Source organism: Streptopelia decaocto (genome assembly GCF_964273445.1).
Source record: "Streptopelia decaocto genome assembly, chromosome: Z".
Classification (NCBI taxonomy): domain Eukaryota; kingdom Metazoa; phylum Chordata; class Aves; order Columbiformes; family Columbidae; genus Streptopelia; species Streptopelia decaocto.
Genome location: NC_138657.1, coordinates 54,293,653 through 54,315,020, shown reverse-complemented (window position 1 = coordinate 54,315,020; position 21,368 = coordinate 54,293,653). Strand labels below are relative to the sequence as shown.

Sequence of the window (21,368 nt, the reverse complement as noted above, 5' to 3'; positions counted from 1 at the left end):
CTGCCTGGCAGCTTGTGCAAGAACCCATCTGGAGCAGAGGAGCTCCAGCACTGCTGCTGCATCTGTCCCATGGGAAAACAGCGTCAGGGCCTCAGCAGTGTCCCTTCTTGCAGAGTGCTGGGACCAGCAAATCCAGTGAAGCAGAAGGCCTGAGGCTTGAAGCCACCTGAGTCAGACACGAGGGCTGAATGGGATCTGCAGCAATATATTTTAAAAGGGCATCCCTAGACAGCAGCAGAACAGTGAGAAGCACCAGCAGGTGTTAATATTTATGAAGGTGGGGCTTGCATAAGGCATTTTGGTGGTAAAAAAAGGGACAATGCTATCAAATACTTCTAGTAAATATGAATTTGAGAGTTGCTTTGCCCACCTGCAGGGGAAAAAAACAAAACAAAACAAACACAACAGGACAAGTTCAGTTACAAGTCATGCCACTAAAGGCTCTTTCAGCTTGGACAGTCTAGAGGATAAATTGTTTGAATACTAATGGTGCTCATTCATACTAATTATTAATCATGGAGGAGGGCACTAGGAGGCAACCTGGGTCTTATGGCTCACACAGGACGCACAGGATGGTTCCTGTGGCCCTGCTGTGGGCACACTGCCTGGCACCACATCTGCCCTGACCTTGCAGTGCTGTTGGCTGTTGCAGGTCAGTCACTGCAGTTTGCTGCAGACAGCATAGGACTCTGCTCCCATTTTGGAAGCAGGATTTAAAGACCCTTTAAATATACAGACCACTCTGTCCTGTGCTGGCTGGCTCCAAGCGAGGGGGCGGTGCAGTCAGCGATGCTCTAGGGCAACCCACAGGCACACAGCAGGTTTCCCTCCCACCACGGCTGCTGCTGGTACCACCTGGGAGACTTTTGGAGGTGCATTTCAGCCTCAGGTACTGGTGGTTTTCCAGGGGGACCCATGCCTCTGATGATTTTAGAGCAGCTGGCACCCCAACCTATAGGCTGCATTTAGCAATGAGCAGCTATTCTGGCTGAGCTCAGGGAAGTCTGCTGCAGCACTACACAAGCAGGAGAGCAACTGCACAGCCTGAAACACTGGTACATGACAGTATGCAATCACAGTGGGGGGTTTTGGCTGAGATTTGTAGCTCTTTAATCCTTTCCAGAGCAACTGGTTGAGACGTTTTTTGAATAAGGCTTTGTTCCTTGGATTTCTCCCTTTTCTTCCTCTCTGTCCTTAGTCCTCCCAGCTCCTGCACAGCTTTTCCACATGGAGACCCAGGTGGCTACAGCACTGGGGGGGCCACAGACATCAGAGGACACAGCAGGAGGTTGTATCCCTGCTAAGTAGTGTCAAAACCCTGTGCCAGATTGTAATAATCTCCTTTTCAACTTTTTTTTCCCTTTTTCTCTAAATTTTCTTGAAACATTTCCCCCTTCTCTTTCCTGACCTGTGTGTTTCCATGAGAGTTTCATGCTCAACCTCAAGGCAATCCCAGACAGACCATTTTTGATATGTTTCACTGAGATCTCATTAGCTGATTGCGCCTGAGGGTGGCTTATATCAGTGACGTGCAGCAAAACTGGAGGTGTTACAGATATTCTTTTCTCCTAAAAAAAAGTATGCTCACAAAAACAAACAAACAAAACCACAAACTAAACCAACAACAACAACAACAAAAGTAAAATACAGCTGCCACCTACTGTATCCTAAGCATGCTCCTTCTACATACACAGACTAACTTGTTTAATTAAATGGAAGCATAATGGAAGGTGGCACTCACGGCTCTGATCCTCTTCCCATTCCACAAGACACCTTGGCCCTTTCCACAGCTGCCTGGTTCTGGGGGGTAGGAGGCAGAGCCCCTCTGGAGGGCATCTACCATTCCTTAGTATTTGAGATGCACTGGGAACTATCATGCTTCTTTCCTGGACAGTGCATGCCAAGGAAATGATGCCTCTGGCAAAGCAGCTCTTTCCTCTGGGGTCCAGGAGATGGCTGCTCTTTGTAAGCAGTGGAGTCCCTGTGCCCCTCGCTGCCACGAAACACACCCACACATTAATATCAGCTGCCTACACAGCTGTCTTCTAACTTTTGAACCCCTGAGCCAAATTTGACCCCACTGAAGAGCCCAAATTTCTAATAGTTACACGAAAAGCAGCCAGCTGGGAGAGAAAAACCCCACATATATATCTACCCATGCAGGAGTAGGCTCAGCTGGGAACTTCAGGAAAAACACCAGAGCAGAAGACAACCAGCATCATAAGCTCTGTGGCTTGCAGAAAGGCATAATTGTTATGTCAAGTGTTCACCTCCTGCTGAGAAGGAGTCCCTGCAAGCCTCTGAGGTGGGATGCTGTGACACCACACATCATCACGCAGCCCAGCACAATGCTCTGGCATGTCTCTGGACAAACTGAGTTTCTGCAAAACTTTCCTGCTGGCCAGGGGGAGTTTTTCCTGGCACTAGAAGCAGAGTCCCACAGGGACTTCCCTGTGGTGTCACCCAGAGAGCAAGAAACTGGGAGAAGAGACCAGGCCATGCTCCAGTTGTTGGCTGTGGGGAGTGTCTGAGCACTCTGAGGAAGTGTGCTCAGTGCTCACACACTGAGCACAGGAGGAAGGATTTGCAGCTGCTGAACAAGAGCTGTAGTTGCCTTCCTTTGAGAGGGGGAAGAGCAGTACACAAAGTGCAAGCTCCAGGAGCTGGTGAGGCCATCCAAATGTGAAGTTACCTGATGTACATGTAACGAAAGACATGTGTTCCAAAATGCGCACTAATTGCACACATCTGTGCACACAGCTGTCATACGCAAGAGCAGACAGCAGGAGCCTGCCTCCATGAGCTGCACCCATCCCTTCCTGCAACAGAGGTGTCTTCTCCCCTGGCTGGACACAGCCACACTGACTAACACAGTGAACCAACCCTGTCAAACTCAGCTACCTGAAGATGGGAGGAGAAGGTAAACCAAACCCATATTTTGGGTACAAGAAGCAGACCAGCCCAGTCCTTTTGAACACACTCACCTCACTGGCGGCACAGCTGATGAGGGTTGTGCACATTAAAAAAACAGAGGGAGGCACACGTGCAATTATACCCCACTGTCTGAATACAGACCAGGAAAACAGGGCCAAGGTCATGCTGTTAATGTGACACACAAGAGCTGCTGTGGACAGCACTATGCAATGGTCAGAGTGCTGCAGCCACATCTCCCCTCCCCATGTGGCTCACAAGTCCAGGACCCCACACTGGCATTAGGAGGGATGTGACTACCAGCACCCCTAAATCCAGCGTGTCCTTTCCCTCCTATAAGCATGTGTGGAAGGAACCAAACAACACAGAAGGTTAAACAAGAATATCAGCTCAGACTGGAGGCTGTTACTATAAATAGAGACAGAAAGCTTTTTCCCTGCAAAGAAAATACTTTGCTATTTTGCAATAAATAACCCTACTGCTTTATGGTTTGAAAACTACTGTAATAGAAAAAGCCCTTTCAAAGAGCATCTCCCTCTCCTTCAGTCCACATCCCCACCCATCATTTGCCAAAGGACCAGCCATTCTTAAGCAAAGCTAAACCAAAGTGAATTGCACATATCATTAAGTACCCTTAAGGGTAGGACCTGTGACATTAAGCTGTGTGTGCAGCTCCCAGCACACACAGCACATCCCTGCCTTGTAATGGTGACATTTCCTCAGGTCCTGGTCCCCAGTGAGGTACTTGTAAGTACAAAGAGTGAATGAAACCAGCTGATGCAGCTGCTCCATCATGCAGCCTGAATTTATCACATGCCAGCTTCCAGTGATTTGGCTCCTTTGGCAGCAGCTGGCTTTGCCTGCTAGACAAAAAAGTGGTCTGAGGGACTACCAGATTTCTGTCACCACATGATCAAACCATATCTTAATCTTCTCTTGGGTAAGATAAATAGGTCAAGTTCCTGGAATCCAGCTAGACAGAAAGATTCCAGATTGTTAACTTATTTTTCCATGGCATTTTTTCCCCTCAAACTGCATCTCCAATCTCATTTCCAAACCTGAACACTGTGATTCAAATAAAGGTTGTTTAAATAGTCTCCCATTTACTGCTTCTCAAGCTTTTTTTTTTTTTTTTTTTTTCCTTTAAGAGGCACAGCTTTGTAAGGGAGATTTCTCTACAGCTACCATCAGCACAGCATCATTGCACACATGCTGTGTCACTGATTGATTCTTTCATAGTCTCTCACCTGATAAATGTGTCGCACAGTCTTTATACCAGATGCATGTGGTTATTAGAGACATACTACCCCAGTATACAGAAGGGAATGAGAGAAAGCAAGAGATCAATTAAGATTGCTTTGAAGCAGGGTTAGAGCTGCTTCTTTGTTTGCTGCAGGCTTTGTCTTTGTGGTACATGCAATAAATAAATGTATACAATTTTAAGACTTCAGAGAGCACTTCTGTTCCCTTTCCATGTCATAGCAAAGATCCTAAACCAAATAACTGCTTTATGTGGGACCCTGTAAAAAACCCAGGTGTCAGCAGAGGTCCACAGCCACCTGAATTATAAAGGCGGCTACATCAGCTGGTCCTGCTCTTTTCATTAGAGGAGAGGCACTTCTCAATGCCTCTGCACACAAGGGATCCCTTGTGTCAAGCAGGCTTTGTATCAGGCTTTGACTAACAACCAGAGTTTAGGAGTTATACCCCTGTCTGTGGTCAGGACAGCTAATGTAAACCACCAACCACAGTCTGAGAATGCAATGGGCTATGCACAGCTCTTAGTTTGGTCAACACTGCAGTCAGTGAAGGTTTTGAAAACTTGAGTTCATAAGTGATTTTGAGTATTAATTTTCTGGATAGTTTCAGCTATGAGAAGGCATTGAAGTTTTAAAGCCACATTTAACTGTCTCATAGGCTTTTGCCTTAGGCCAACTCCTAAACATGTACAACACACATGCCAACTGTACTTTGATTTCTATGTGCTGCATAACCTGAATTTTCTTTTCCAGACTTCTTCGGATAAGCTATGGTCTCTTCTGCATATTAGAGATGCCAATATTGTAAGCATCTGAACTCCATGGGTGCTGAAGGAGGACAGGATGAGGGCTGGTGGGGGCGAGAAGTTCGGTGTTTGAAGGTAAATATGCCACGTTACTGCTGAGTTTCTGATCTGTATTTCTTTCTGCACAGCTTTTCAGCGCCAGACAGTTAATGCTATCTGGGCCACACGTCCTGTATTGTCTCCCTCTCACACTCACTAAGGGCTATTTACCCAGGTATTATGTTGTCATCGTCATCCTCCTCTTATTCTAAGGGCTTGTTTAGCAGAGATAGTCATCTGATATTTTCAGTGTCTAAGGCTGTGCTAAATTCTGCATGGTATCAAACCATTTTTTACTTTCTAAAACTCCACCTTAAATGCATATGCAGTTCTTAGTGTCACAATAACTCAAAGGGCTTCAAAGTGCTAGCTTTGCGAGGAGAAAGAAATACAGCTTGGTACCTGGGGAACTGAGACAGAATCAAACTCAGTTCTCCTAATGTCCATATCTAAGTCATGAGATTGCTTTTGATAAGATTGTTTTAGTTGAAGGGTATTTCTTCCTGTCCAGTTTTTGCTTCCAATTTGTCACTCTGATTTCTGTTTGGACTTCATATACCCTTTTATTACTTTTGTAGATTTCTCAACCAGTTTGACAGGATGAAGCTGGAGATTTTCTTTACTCTGCAGGCTACACTACATTGAACAAACTAAAGGCTTTTACAACATCTTTGAACCTTTATATATAAACATATATATATATATATATATATATATATTTTTTTTTTTTTTCCTGGAAAAACTAAACAAGACTATTGACAGCTAGTAGAGCAATTTGGCTCATCATTGCAGTAAATACTATGCATGCTAGCAGCTGCGACTTTTGTTTTCCATGCAGTAGAGAGATCAAGCAAACAAAGCTGCAGCTATTCATACGATTTGTCTCATTAGGAAATAAATACGCCATTTGTTCAAAAATACATTAAACTCCTATAGCAGCAGCTGAGTGTGGTGAAGCAGGGGATCCATTTTGGTTTTGCTCTGGAACTTGCCTATTCAGATGCATTATCACCATGCGCAGAGACTGACGAAGTGCTGCCAGAGGACGCAGGAAGCAGTGGGCTAATCCTGCCAGCTTCAGGCTCACCACACGCACAGCTGTGGTACCTGAGCTCCTTACTGAAAAAGTTTTAGTAATACCATCAGGAATTTAGGATTCCTGCTTCCCTTCATAACAGCCATGATGTATGCAAACCATTTTCCCATTAGGGCTGCCAGGAATGTGAGAGGATGAGCCTGTGGAGAGCAACAGGCACCACCTGCTTCTGCCACCAGGTTTGATTAAAAATGAGTCCTAAGGATTGGTACTCCTTGCAAACTAACCCCAAGTACAAAGAAAGATCTAAGAGACTTAAGGAAGAACTGGACATTGAATTCTTTTTTATTCAATCAGAAAGCATTTTCAGTTAAGCAATCAACCAGTCTCCTAGATAAAAACACTCACTCTGATCAAAGAGAGGTGCATGAAAGCCCCTTCAACAGCTGGACCTGAATTAAGACCACATTTCTTCCTCAAGACAACAGCTGTCATATATGAATTTTATTTAGAAAAAAAACCCCAAACTTTTGTCATCCATTTAGAGCTAACATTGTCTGGTCAATATTTAACTATGGTACCAAAGTTTTTCTTTCTCTTTGTGGTATCCCAGCACACTACTGCTCTAGGCAATCTAGTCTCTTAGCTTCTTTAAAGATAAAGTTTTATTTTCTCAGGATAAGCTGCTTTTGCCACTGAAACTAATGGCAGAATTTCCCAAAAACTAAGATTGAACACCTCTCTATATAGCTGCATAGCACCTTTGTGGATTAGACTTCTTTACAAAACACCACATTCGACTGACTCTTCTGATTTGCCCCCACATCTATTTTGTATTATCTATGCAAAACAGTATGATAATAAAAATATGGTAATCAAATTATTCTGGAAATATGCTTCCTCTTAAGATGTCATAACTATGGGATGTATGTAAAAAAAAAAATAAATTGCAAAAGAAAAGCAAATACAGTAACTAGGCAGAATCAATCCATGCTTTTATTTCCATTGCATATAAAAATTTCATATGAAGGTATTGATGTACAATACTATCCCCTATGTTGTAAGAGAGGCTAAGAAGCCAGTGAAAGAATAGTCATGTGCAATGTCACACAAGTTGCCACTCTCAAGACATCCCCAAAAGAAAAATCAAATTAACACAATAACGAAAAATTGTTCAGGATTTCTGCTGTTATAGTGTCCCTTTTATACCGTTTAAAACAAAATCAGTCGAATTCCTTTGGGCCAGGGCTGCTATAATCTACAGTTTGTGTCAAAAAGGAGGCTCTGTTTTTCCTTGAAAAAGAATCTCTCCTTTCGTAAAGAAGTTGCACGCTACAAGGGCTGGGCATCGCTGGAATGGAGAAGAGGTATTTACCTCTCTCTGGCAAAGTCACTGATTTCAGATCTACGTAGTCTGGAGCAATGTGACAAGTCAAACAACAAGAGATACTCAGTCCAACCTGCAAACCTAATAGTGTTATTACAAGATCTAAAGGTATACCACTCTCCTGTAGATCTAGTGCATTATGCTATACATAGCTGTACAAAGCCTTAGATACATTTATATAAAACAAAACTTTGGCTGCTTATAACACTAATATTGGTGTTGAAAAACATTTCCAAGATGAAAGTTTTCTTTTGTTGTTATGGTCTGCTTGCACAGTGATAATTTGTGCTACTAAATTAAACAAGGGATATTACAGATGATTGTAAAAGTCTATCACATATACCCTTTTAATTACCATTATTCAATTTCCCAATACGCATTAAAAACAAATGCTTATTAGAGATGCTTTCCAAAGCTGTTTGAGTGCAATTCAGTACTGAATTTTTTTTTTTTTCTTTTTTTTTTTTAAGAGCAAAAAATGGCTGCAGTAATCCCTGATGATAGCCTGTAAAAATATAATCAGAGGCAATGCATTTATATTGCAATGCTGGAAAAGCTTGAACTTCCAGTAGGGTCATGAATGAAAGCTCATTATAGTATCACGCATATCAGCTCGTATGAGTAAACCCATCAGTTGGCATCCAAAAACATGGTAGAAATGCCCAGCCCTAGCCCCACAGCTACCTTACTTTCAAATGCAGCAAAACAGAAGAAAATATTGTTTGAAGTTAAGGCACAGCCCTGGGACCAAAGACCTGCAGCTTTTTTTTATTGATATATCTTTATGTATTTTATACTTTTCTTGAATCTTCCATAAACAAGCTCTAAGGTGACACAGAATATATTACAGGAGAAAAAATGTACAAGGAATATGTATACACAATAATCATTCTCTCACCAAGAGTTTCCAAATACAGCAACACCACCCTGACAAGGATGATGTTATAATAAGAACTGATAATTTACAATTAACATTACAGTATGTACATTACAATAAATACATGGTTGTAAACAGAGACAAACAAGACTGTATTACAGGTAAGGTCATTTGGTGAGAAAAATGCATGGCACAAATAAAATAAATAATGCATTTGAAAAGAACTGTCAAAGCTTTCTGTAAAATCCATTTCATTCAAGTTTTTTAAACTTCTGAATGCTATTTATTCTATCTATAGTCTTTCATTATAGTTTTTTAGTAAAGACACAAAACAATTTACGAATCCAAATACAGCGTTATTGAGTACAGTAACTTGCAAGCTAAATGGTACTGTTATAAGCAAGGTGAATTTTATTTTTTCCCCCACTCAATACCAACTCACTGCATTTTCTTATGGCAAAAATATTTGGAACATATAAAAGCCACTTGTAAATTGTATTGTTTTAAAGCAGTGTGCAATGCTAAAACACACTTTGGCAAAAGAGGAAAAAAAAGATTGTACAGTGCATTATATCCCTGTCTCTAAGGAATTATATAATTTTCTATTATTTGATTGTCCACATGTATGGGTGTATATTTCACAATATGATTTTATTATTTTCATTTGCTTTCAATTAGTGCAGACACAAAACCTTTTCAGGTCCCTACTGGTTATTTTGTAATTTGTATTGCTTTTCCATTATAAGGTTCCAGGCACTCTTGGGGATTGAAAAGATTTTTAGATGCCTCAGGTTCAGGAAGAAGCAATCAACAACAACAACAGAGTCAGAAACTGAAAAAAAAATGCATGAGTTCTCTACATTCTCTTTCTTCCTTCAGCATCATCTGTACTAAGGCCCTGTGAGGGTTAAAGGTAGAGACAATTATGACTTGGATACAGAAGAATGCAAAATGCATTTAAAAGCTGAATTATTAGCAAGTCATTTTTTTGAATAGGGTTTTTTCTAGATCTCAGACACTTAAAAAAATACCTGTATTCATATCTGCAAATTTACTACAAAATTAATCCAACGGAAAATAATGGCTGTTGCTATCTTCTTTTGTTAAGAAATCATCTTCTATTGTCATTTTATCAGAATTTTAAAGTGGGAGTCTGCTGTTTTGCCTAGGCAACTATTTCTCATCTTCTACACTCAAAAGTGCAATTTTAACAGAGAGTAAAGTGGAGAAAATAAAATTTCTTCTTCTTTCATTTGACCAAACAACACGACTGGAAAATAACAAATACGAACTCCTACCTCCCTTTAACTTCCCAAGTTACAGAAGCTTTCAGTACCAACCAAACTGAAAAGCACGATTCCCTCAGCACAAGCTGAATAGAGGATGAAAGATCTGATATTGAAATAATGCAGAGTAAATGACGGTTCTCATGATTTTACTTAAAAACGTAAAAAGATTGATTTGGCTCTTCTTGCAACAGACATGTAAAATAATGCTGATCATTATTTTTATGTTGTACACATCTCAGATTAGCAAATGGTTTAACTAGATAGCTTGACAGAGATAAAAAGTTATTAAGAGAGTCAAAATTTGAAATATTACACTAATGCTTTTTTCACCAGAACAAATATCCCCATATATTGTATTAGCCTGTTCTGATTTAGCAGTCTATACGTCCCAGCCACAAATGGCCTGGAAAACACGTTTCAGAGTGATGAATTTTATTAGTATAGCAAAACAGCTGATTTTGTATTAAGACAATAATTCATGACCTTTCTCGTGGGCTCTAGTCCTGCAAATCCTAATCTTAGATGTCCCAGTTGGTTTCACTGGGACTGCTTCTTGCAATAAGACAGAATTGGCAGGATCAGGCCACTATGAGGGCAAAAGCACTATGTCAGTTTCTCTAAGATGTTTGGGAAAATGATGAAAAACAAGCAAAACAAAAACCATCAGACTGACAGCGTTTTACGTAACAAAGGATATTCATGGAACTCACTAATATATAAAATAATATACTTTTACAACTCAAAGTTACCATGAGATTCTAAGGTGCAAAAAAAAAAAAAAAAAAAAAAAGAAGGGAAGGAAAAAAAAACTAAAGTATTATCCAGTGTAGCACAGATTTGTACTGAAAACTTGCAAGTTACTCTTTGGAAAAAAAAATAACCAGTGGCAGATGAAGTCTGAAAGTGTTTTTCTTTAAATATAATACCTTGGTACATTTAATAATAAAAGTAAGCTCTACAAAAGATCTCTCTTTTACATATTATACAAAACGCAGAGGTTAGTGCAACCCACTGGGCCACACTTTCTTCAGTCACATTTCAGGAAGACTTGAAATTAGAAAATTATTCAATTTCCACAGCTCATCTTCCTATTGGTAACAGAATCATGTTGTGTCCCATCATTTATGTGCATTTGTTTTCCAGCAGGAACCTCAGTTTATTTTCTGTCCATTTCCTCTGATGATGAACATTATCCAATGCTTTGCTTGTGAAATACAATGAATTCAAAAACTATCAAAGCATACCAGCATTCGGTTGGCAGGTGGTACTCCTCTGGAAACTTATGCTTTATTTAATAAAAGCTGTCAAATGGAGAGCTTATCAAGAATAGTTTATGGATGTTATCCCCTCAGCTTTCTGATGCCATGAAGGTGAAAATTCTGGTTACAATATTCCTGAGTGCCAAACTGAGTCATCAAGGTCAGTTTTGATCAACAAATGTCCTGGCAGATGACAGCGAGTTGTGACCATGGTTGTAGCATATGACATACACTTTGGAAACCATAAACTAATAAAAATAGAAAACAAAAAAACAAACAAACAAACAAAACCAGAGAGAAAGAGGAAAAGAAAGGGCAATGGCAAGAGAGAAGTACAAGACCGTGTCTTGTTATGTGTCAGGACAATGGTCTTCTACCACACAAGGTTATGCCCGGTTCTCCTCTTCTTCTACTTCTTCCCCTACTTGCTCATCAAGAGGAATTTCAGTGGATTCTGAATCCTGGGTGCAAAGAGTCTTGGAGTCACTGCAGCTGGTGTCTTCTTCTACTTGGCTTCCACTATCCTTCTCGGTGTCTGACTCACCATCTTCCTCCAGTGTTAGTTCAAACTGGAATTTTTCAGTTTGGCCCTGCCTACCCTCTTCCTGGTCATCAGGTGCAGGAGAGGGACTTTGAGGGATTGTGCTCTGGTACCATTCTCGATTGTTCTCCAGTGTATCTAAGATATCCTGGGCATCTGGGTGAACAAGATCTGCCCACGTCTCCCACAGAGGATGAACAATGTATTCTATAAAACTCACCTGTTTCAAATAACACAAAATTAAGATGAGCTCCTACTCACAAAGAAATAAACAACTATGTCTATAAGTCACACAAAGGATGAGAAACATAATGCTGGTAAGAGACAGTAGATGCACAACCCTTAAAGGTGACTGAAAGGAAATCATGCTGTTTTATATAGTAAATAGGGTCTTTTACATTTCAAAAGTCTGATCCAGGATATTAGTTAAGGACTTGGAAAGGACCTGTTTCCAAATGAACTCTTCATTCCAAACAACTCTAATGCATCTAATGAGCCAAACAGCTGCTTTATATTTAATTCTGCTTTTGAAGAAAACCCTAATGAACAGCTGTATAATACTCTCTTTTGATGTGTATGCTTCATTACAGATCATGACAGCAATGAAATCCCTTCTATGTGCCATGCTTGCACAGTAAAATCTCACCTCCCCTCACTTACTACTCAGAAGCTGAAATAAATAATTAGGAGGAAAAAAGGGAAATACTGCATCCAGAAATTAATCAAAACGTGACTATGGACCATCCTTTTCTCTTAAAATGTCACACTGTGTTATATAACTGCCTACTCAATTCAATTACCTGCCATTTTTCCACAGATGCATTGTGCTTATCACACATGGGACTTATCTCCATTCCCCTCTCTCTTTCCCGATCTCCTTGATGGAAAAATTCCTCCATTATTCTGTCTGTCCATTGGCGGTAGAGATGGAGTGGCTTGGTTGGATTGCTTAGATCTGCACAGTGCACCATATTCTGAAGAACCTAAAACAGATTGAACACCTGCAGTGTTATTACACTGGAGAAAAATAGTTCCTTTTCTATTTACACTTTCAGTGGCTGTGAAACAGTATCTTGAAAATACATGTAGTGCAAGATTTATTCTAAACAGCAAAAACTTAGGTGGTTGGGTGTTTTTTACACTTGCAGTAATAGCCATGAATTACCTCACTTCTGCAGCTTCTGCCTGTATAAATGACAGAAAATCTTTGAGAGGAAGACTGATCACATGTTGACAATTTGAAGGGAAGGCCAAAGCCTCATTTAGTCCAGAAGTACTCTAGCGCCTTGCTACTCTCCCAGAGTGTTACTCGGTACCAAACTGAATATGTTGCAGGTAGGAAACAAAAGAGGAAGTAGAGGGAAGGTAGAGTCATGGTTTAAGCATGGACAGCAGATCTAACCCATGCTGCAGAATGCACACGCCAATGTTATTATGGATGTAAGTTAATACAAGCGACCATTTGCAGATGAATTTTCTTACCTGAATCCTGTCTGAATAGTTATCAAGAAGCAGGACACCAGAACTGGTCACTTTTTTGGTTTCAACCATAGTTTTTAAATCAGCCAATAGATTCATATGCTTAGACATGTCTGTTGCAAGTACCTTGAAAGAAACAAACAAATAAATGAATACTACGTAAATTATTCCAGTGATTTTTGAAAAAAATCGTTGAACACATAAATAAACAGTTCTGGGGGGAACTCCTAATTCCTGTGTCTGAATACACTATAAAGGTCTGAGTCCTGCATACCATTAGTGTCCAAACCAGTAAGTGTTTTGGTTATTTTTAGAATATGACAAAATGATTGTTGAGAATTGTTCAGAATGATCTGATCAGCCTAAATTTACCACCAATTTGGCAGCAAATTTCTAACTGTGGTGGTGAAACAGCATACATGTCAGTACAAAAACAGACTGAAGCAGGATTGCATACCTTCTAAAAAGAAAAAGATAGCTATTGAAACTGAGAAGAACCCACTAGTCATATTTGGATATGACATGATAAAACTTCACATTTTTACTTCATTGGTTATGGGTCTAATGACATGTAATTTATCATAAAATGCTTCTGTCCTTTCTTATTCAATTTTCTAGCACTATGGAAGAGGGACTCTCAAGCAGAACTCACAATGTCAATGACCATTTTCCTCAATGATTGCCTCTGTTTTTTGGTCAAATTCTGGAAAATGTCACAATTTTCTTCTTGCAGCAGCTTGAAGCCCACAGCTAAGTGATGATTCTCCAGTACTGATGAGTCATTGTACATCAAGGCGAGTTCAGAATCTGCAACAACAATCACAGGGCAGGATGTTACTAAAGACTGCACTTCTACCAAATCCCTTTAGATTTTTCAAATTCATTACGTTCATAACATAATTTACTTATGAACCTCTAGAAAGAGTTTATGTAGTTCACACAGTATCAAAAGTTACAGAATTAACAACTGAACATCTCAACAAATCAAGGCGAAGTATGTTGAGGAAAATAAAGAAATCACTTTGCAGTGAAGCATGTTCATGCACCTGGAGTGGCAAGTTAGGAAAAATACAAGGAAGGTATTTTTCAGAATACATTTTCACACCTGCATGAGGTCACACATAGAAAATATTATATGCATAAACACACCTAAACTAAAATACACTCTTATGTTTTCCCTTCTCATCTCTCCCATCACAGCTACTAAAATTCCATTGTTTGATGTCCAGCTATTCAGCTCTCAGGTCTGGAAAAACACAACTGAGGCTTTGCTGCAGGTCAGGCAGAGAGCACGTATCTTGGTTTTCAAACCATGTCCTTCTGCAGGTAGCTAAGGCACCCAGATGCTTTGCCAATTAGTCCATGGCAACTTGGTATTTAGAGAGGAGGCTAATAGGATGATAACAGTTATGCTTCTGGTCTTCTTCTTGGAAGGTCACGTGGCTTGAAAATGCAAGCAGGGGCCTTGCCTACTCCCTTGTATTTGAGCATGGTCAATACCTCATGCCGTAATGATGCCTTCTTCAACAGAAGTATTCTTAATTTGGTCACCCCATGCAGCTGTGAGAATAATATACACCTTGCTAGGAACGCCTGTGCTAAGGCACACACACAGGTCTGCACTTGTCTGCTGAGACCTGCTGAACAGCCAGCTTTGACAAATAAAAGCAGATATGACAATTTTCTGCATAGCTTTAGCATCTGCCTGGGGATACCACGCTCTCAGCTTGTGTATGTTTTAAGACACAGCTTGCAAATGAATCTGTCAGAAACAAATACTTTTTATGCAGTCACACTTGCCATGTGCTGATACTTACTTCTATTTATTACAGCTGTTCTATCCTAAGTCTAACCACACATGAGTCTATTCTGCTCTTTGTCCTCTTTATCTTCTTTTACAGCAGCTTTGTTTTAAAATCCCTCTGGCTCAATGGGGTGCCTATAAAAGCTCTGCTCTTCAGATTTCTCATTATATCCATTCAGATGTCTCATTATATCCATTCTCCTGCTGTCTTCCTCTCCTGTCTTGAGTACACTGATCTTTTGAATCAGGAAACCCTTCCTCTACCTGTCTTTATTCTGATGGCAGCAAAACCACAATAGCAAAAGGAAAAAAGAAAACAAGTCTGTCAAATGAGCTTCCTTTCATCTTTCACGAACATTCACAGAGCTTGCGTATTTACTATTTTTCTTACAAATAAGACAGGACTAGTTTATTTTCCTTTCAAACAGTCTTCTGATGAGCCCCAACTGCAAAATACTCAACACTGACAAAATACTTTGGGTGGGCTGGAGCTAGACAGAGCTAAAATGTGCTGAACTTTGTAATGGAACTGGAAATGGAAGAAAGTTCCCCCTTGGTAATCTCTGTAACATATTATAAGCTCCAAGAGTATTTGTCTGGAAGGGCAGAGTTACAGTGATCAAATAAGCATCTCCTGTGATGCTAATAAAATTTGTATTTGTTTGTTCTTTCATAGCATTCAAGAGGGATCAGATTTTTAGATAACTGTGTAAACAGACTTTAAATCCTTATATAGGTAAATAACAGTCAGAAATATCACGTGCCTAATTGTAAAGAACAAGCTGACATATGGCAAATATGTACATACTTAAGCAACTTGCAAGTCTATTATGCTTTTTAAAATGTATTCTTGTACTTCTTAGTGAAATGTTAATACATTGTAAGGTTCTCTGGAAAACAAATCTAGGTGGAAGCAAATGATCTTCTAGAGCTTAGGAAAACTTAGTATTTGAGAGACCTAAATTAGATGGTCTTTGTCCCTACATTTTCTTCCTTGTACACACAGCGACTCACAAGGGATAAAAGCCCTTTCCCTCTTTCTGCTTGGCAACAGCAGTTCCAGTTGTTGATGTCACCTGATTGACACAGAAGCCTACTCTATTAAAATCTAAATTGAGAAAAACAAGACATTTCTTCCAAGTCACTTAATAAGCAGCATCAGAATCACTCCTAACTTAGCTGAATTTGAACTGTCTGCCTAAAAGTGAAAGCTTTATGTGTCACTACTGATCCCTTCGGCTAGTCAGTCATCCAGCTTAAACTTGAACTACTTGGTGATTTCCCTGTAGCACCTTTGCGACACCAATATATCATGAAACCAAATTTCTCATTAAACAAACAAATAAAAACTTTTCTTACATATGTCCACTTTTAAGAATTTAGGTATTACACACTGTTTTGTGCACAAAGGTTGATTCACTCTCTTTCTATACCATGCTGCTGAACTGCACTGGTTACCAACAAAGCACCAGAAATCTAGAGTCCATCCCAAGCCTCGTCCTTGCAGATGACTCATCAAATTGAATTCCACTACAGGGCAGCCCTCAGGCCATTAAGGCAAATAAAATTAGATGCAGGCTAAAGTGGAGTGGACGTCTTATTTGAATGTGCAGCAGCAATGAGTCAGAAGAGGAGCTCCATTTTCCAAACTATACTGCTGACTTGGGGTCATGCTATTCTAGCACCAGTGCAATAGATTCACCCAAGTGGGAGAATGACAATACCTATAAATGTGCAACCAGATGGGTCAAATACACAATATTAAGCATTTCCATTTCCATAGCTTTTTCTTCTCATGTGCTTGGACTATTAATACTATTTTAACTTCTGTACTTCTAGGTCAGCTATCATAGAAGGCTAAGTTGTGTCAGATGGCAGAGGAAATACCATGATATGACAGCACTTGCACTGACCTACAATGTGCTACTCATTTGTAATAGTAACATAAGCCACTGAAATAAAAGCAGGTTACATTGTGGCAACAAGCCATTCAGCTCAATGCAGCCAATACTTTTTTCTTCTAGTAGTGGAGAATAGGGAAAGGTTCATGCAATGCTGCAGAGAACAGCCTTGAGGAATGCGGAACAAGTGCACTGGGTTTCAAATCTGGAGATGACATTAGGGTCTCATTTCATTAGGGCTTTTTCCTCCACGCATGGAATGGCAGCAAGAGACTCACACAAAAAAAAAAAAAAAGAAAAAAAAAAGAAAAAAAAAAAAGAAAAAAGGTTTGCCATAGACGGCAAGGACATGCTAGGAAAACTCAGTCTGCATAAGTATGCAGAGATCAGAAACCAAGTATGGCAGCCAGGGAGAGGCAGAGATGGGCCTGCCAGTCTGCTTGCTAAGAGAAAATGTTTTCTAAATTTCTTAAAAACATATGCCTATTCTTGGTCATATCATATGCTTCCGATACTAACACAAACTGTTCTCTGCTTATTCTGATTTTTATTTAACCTTCCTTCATTTTTCTCATAGAACTTTATTTATTTTAACTATCTAATTTTCAGGGGAGTTAACATCCAACACACTGAAACAGTGCCATGAGTATAGTTCACGTCTTAGTAATTCTTGCTACAGGGTACTGTGTATACTATTTCTAAAGTTACATGAAATGCAAAATAATATCCAGTTTAAAATACAAACACCTTATCTATTTACTGAGAAAAGGCACAGACAGAAGCAAACAAGGAATGAACTGTGCATTTTTCAGGTGCTATGTGCAGATATTGCAGCAAATTTTTGAGAAAACCACTGGACATCAAACTTACTTGTGTTGATAAGAAACTGGTTTGAAACCCCAGGATGATCTACATCATGTATTGCACTGGCAAAAATTGCTGCAAGAATCTCCAAATCAGTGAACACTGCCTAGAAAATCATGAAACAGAAATGACAATCACTAATCAATGAAAAAGTGTTTTCAATAAAAAAGACTCTACTTTGAATCTAGATCTGAACAAGCAAAACACATTTGAAATGTATCAGGGATTTGAAGAGATTTCACACACAGGCTATCTCAATCTTTAGTAAAATAGTCACATAGAATTTCATAAGTTGAGCCAAGTAAAATGATCCTTAATTCACACTGACAGCATCACTAAATTCCATAACAACTGAAGTTTTTTCAGCTTTAGTCTGTAAATTAACTCACTTTTATCAATCATTAAGTACAGATTAGATCATTAAGTACAGGTTTCCAACCTACAGCACAAATTGAAGTAAAACATTTCAGCCTGATTCCTACATTTTGTCCTATAGTTGAAAGATGCATGTCTCACAAATCATGCTAAAGGACATTGTGACAGACTACAAGGCATCTTACTTAACATTTACTGATTTTTCTTCAATATGAGATTGTTAGGAAGATGGGAAGAGAGGACTGCAATGGACCTTGCATGTCACTGAGTCCAGTTCCCTGTTTTCATAACCACTCATATATAATTGCTTTCATAACTGATCAAGAACAGCTCAGAAATGTGTAGGTCAGCAGCAGCACTGGGCAGATATTGCTGTTTTACTGGCTAAATCTCTGCTGAGAACAAGGCCATGAAAAACAGTTGATCTGGAAAAAAAAACAATGAAAATACTGCTGACGGCCACTTCAGCTGTTTGAAGAAGGCAGTGGTAATTCAAGAACACAATGCGACCTCCCTTCTTAAGATAAAGAAAAACTTTCGCAAGCGAATTCCTAAATCTTTGAGGATCGAGACCAGTTCTCCTTGAAAATGAATGCAAAACCTTTTGGACTACTAAAATTTCAACTGCTTATTTGATCTGCCTTTTTCCAGCAATTTACTGGGACATATCAATGTTTGCTATGCTAAGTCCAGAGTTGTGCTTAAAATAGAGTAGTGATTTCTATCTCCCTTCCACTTTCTTCCATTCCAGAAATTTAAGCACTTTCAACAAGACAATTCTTCAGAAAATAACAAAAAATGTTTTGTTTTGTTTTTTCCAATTTTAAATATTTATTAAAAAAAACAAGATAGTCCAGTGAAAATTTAGTATATGTCCCACTCTGCCTGAGACACAAACATAAACATACACTTTCAGGACCAGAATGAATATGCACAAGGGGAAAAACAAAACAAACAAACAAACAAAGGCCCTATTGAGGGAATCCCACTTTATAACTATCTTTCCTAAGCAATTCCACTAACTGTGGTTAGTGAGAATCCCACATGGGAAATAGTGACAAAACAAGATGTGTTATTAATAAAGAGATGATGGAAACAAGTTATGCATTGTATTACAATGAAAAAGGTTACAACATCACAGATCTCTAAGTATAAAACCATGATTTAAAAAAAAAATCTGACATTTTCAGCACAATATTTACATGTAAATAAGCTTTGATACTCACAAAATGTCTTTAAAAGTGCATAATTCATGAAGGAAATTTTATGATCTCTTTTAAAGATACTGCAGAAACTAAGATCTTTAATATTTAGTTTAGAAGAGTCTCAGTACGTCCCTTTCTCTCATGTCTGCCTCTTTCCCACCTCAGCATAGTTTACCTCTAATGCCGGGGTTGATAGCAGGACATGGGTTGACTGAACAACATCTGCAGCATGTATGTTATTGTGATATGCCACATCTGCATGGTAATGGTCTTCTAGGGTCATCAAGTAAGTTATTAAAGTGTCTACTGGAATCTTAAATGTTTTTAACAAGTCCCGTTCCTAGAAATGGAAAAGAGAAACAACTAAGATAGCAAAGCACAGAAATTCTGTAAGATAAGCAAAAAGCAGTGCAGTTGCTGCTACTTGCCTGAAAAATGGTGTGCATGATGACTGTTAGAGGTCTGTTTTCAGATAACTCTGCTACTCTGAAAACCTGAAGGCCCCACTTGTTCACATCTTCTAGTTCCTAGAGCAGAATCGAGCAACAGACATGTTGAAACGTAACACACACATTTCAGCGATTCCTGATTGAAACAGCTATGAAAAATTCAAAATGCAAAACTCTACAATTAAATTAATAATTACTTTATGCCAGTTTTGGATTATTGACAACTAGTTAGCTGCTGTTGCAAAAATCATAGGAAATGTCACTAGAAACAAAAACATAAATGATGCACACAAAATGATACAGCTAAAGATAACACCTAGAAGGACAGCTCTAACACCATATAACAGTTGTGCATTTTCAAAAAAAGTATGGTTGCTATTTATTTTCATTCCTGTGATACTGTATGGTATGTTTACTCTTCATTCTTCAGATATTATTAATGAATAATCAGCTTTATTAAAGCACAAGAAATGCTAATTTACATTCCCTCTCCAATTGAAATCTTGTTCACATGGAAATTGACTCTTATGACCTGATTCTAATTTTACTTGTTATTCTTCCACTTCACCAATGTTATACTACTTCAATTGAGACCAGCCTTCGGTGGTACAGCTTGAAATCGATGGTTATAAGCAGAGGACGAAACAATACTGACAAGTCCAGCCTCTATTTTAATTCACTGGTTTAAATTCAAGGATTTATATATTCTTTACCTTGGCAAGAACATCTTCTTGGTCTGTTTTAACTCCAAATCTGGGAATACTAGAATTAGTTAGACTGGAGCTGTGCATCAGTTTTTTGACTCCACTGATCTGGGACATTGGCCTCTTCTTTTTCTCTTTCTCTTTCTGTGTTGGAGAAGGGATTTCAACTTCATGTTGTTTGTCTTCAAAAGAATGAAGAAAAAGAGCATAATTTTTAAAGGAATTACAAATATTTTTGTCCATTTCACTGTTGAGTTGCATCTTATGGATACTATAATTCTTAACAAACCATTTTTTATTTTTATGTTTGGACAGTTTGCAGCAGATACTTCATATCAAGAACAGTAAAAACATGAAATGATAAACATAGCCCTATTCCTCAGTATAAGCAGATATCTATTTCACAAATTGCCTCATATTTAAAGCCAAATTGGCTTTAAATATGACTTGTGACTTCTGATTTCCACTTCTGCACCCCTAGTGTTGTAGAGAGGGTCAATCCTTTCATTACAAAATATCATTACAATTGAACAGAAATCTAAACTTTCATTTTGCAAGAAGCTTAAAAATGTCTCCTTTTCCAGGGAAAAACACCCTCTGAAATTGTATTTCAAGAACAATCAAAATGGTATTTCATGTAAGCCTCTGCAAAAAGTTCTTATGACTTGAAGGACATAGTACCTGAGGACTGGTCCTGCTTGCGTTAAGACTGTACAACTCAGAAAGCCGCTTGCCAGCCACATCTACAAGTGCTGTGGATGTCAAGACATCTCACACCAGCAAGGCAGTGCATTTCTGCACCTCACAACCAGAGTAAGCAATATTGATTAAAAAGGACTGTTTTGCTGAAAGCAAACATTTTGCTGTGGGCTTTTGCCTCCATAACAGTATCAGCAGCATCACTTCATATGCTTTGTCAATGTATGTGCCAGCAAAACTTCAGACAAGGACTAAACTGAGCTTGCATGTATACTTAGGCCACTGCCAGCTGATCGATGAAGAAAGAGTATGGGGGTGTAGGATATTACAGACATCAGTGGTCCACAAAGAAACCCAGGTTAGTGCAACAAAGGACGCTCTTGACAAAACTGCTAGGAATTTGCATTAATTTTTGTTCTTTTTCATCATACTGTATTTTAACACAGAGTTTTAATGATTCTCTC

General features: G+C 39.0%; 1 protein-coding gene across 2 annotated transcripts in view; it reads right to left on the bottom strand.

Moving 5' to 3' along the window:
• Window positions 1-7,045: 7,045 nt before the first annotated feature.
• The window catches only part of LOC309451561 (3',5'-cyclic-AMP phosphodiesterase 4D), a gene marked incomplete at its 5' end in the record, with an annotated part of 350,513 nt that continues 336,190 nt past the window's right edge, over window positions 7,046-21,368 (bottom strand). For both annotated transcript variants that reach the window (XM_082075311.1, XM_082075312.1), the window contains 8 exons: window positions 7,046-11,644; window positions 12,225-12,407; window positions 12,907-13,029; window positions 13,556-13,710; window positions 17,479-17,578; window positions 19,228-19,392; window positions 19,481-19,579; window positions 20,215-20,387. In XM_082075311.1, coding sequence (XP_081931437.1) covers window positions 11,270-11,644; window positions 12,225-12,407; window positions 12,907-13,029; window positions 13,556-13,710; window positions 17,479-17,578; window positions 19,228-19,392; window positions 19,481-19,579; window positions 20,215-20,387 — 1,373 coding nt within the window. In that variant the 3' untranslated portion in view covers window positions 7,046-11,269. The remainder of the gene's footprint in view (window positions 11,645-12,224; window positions 12,408-12,906; window positions 13,030-13,555; window positions 13,711-17,478; window positions 17,579-19,227; window positions 19,393-19,480; window positions 19,580-20,214; window positions 20,388-21,368) is intronic.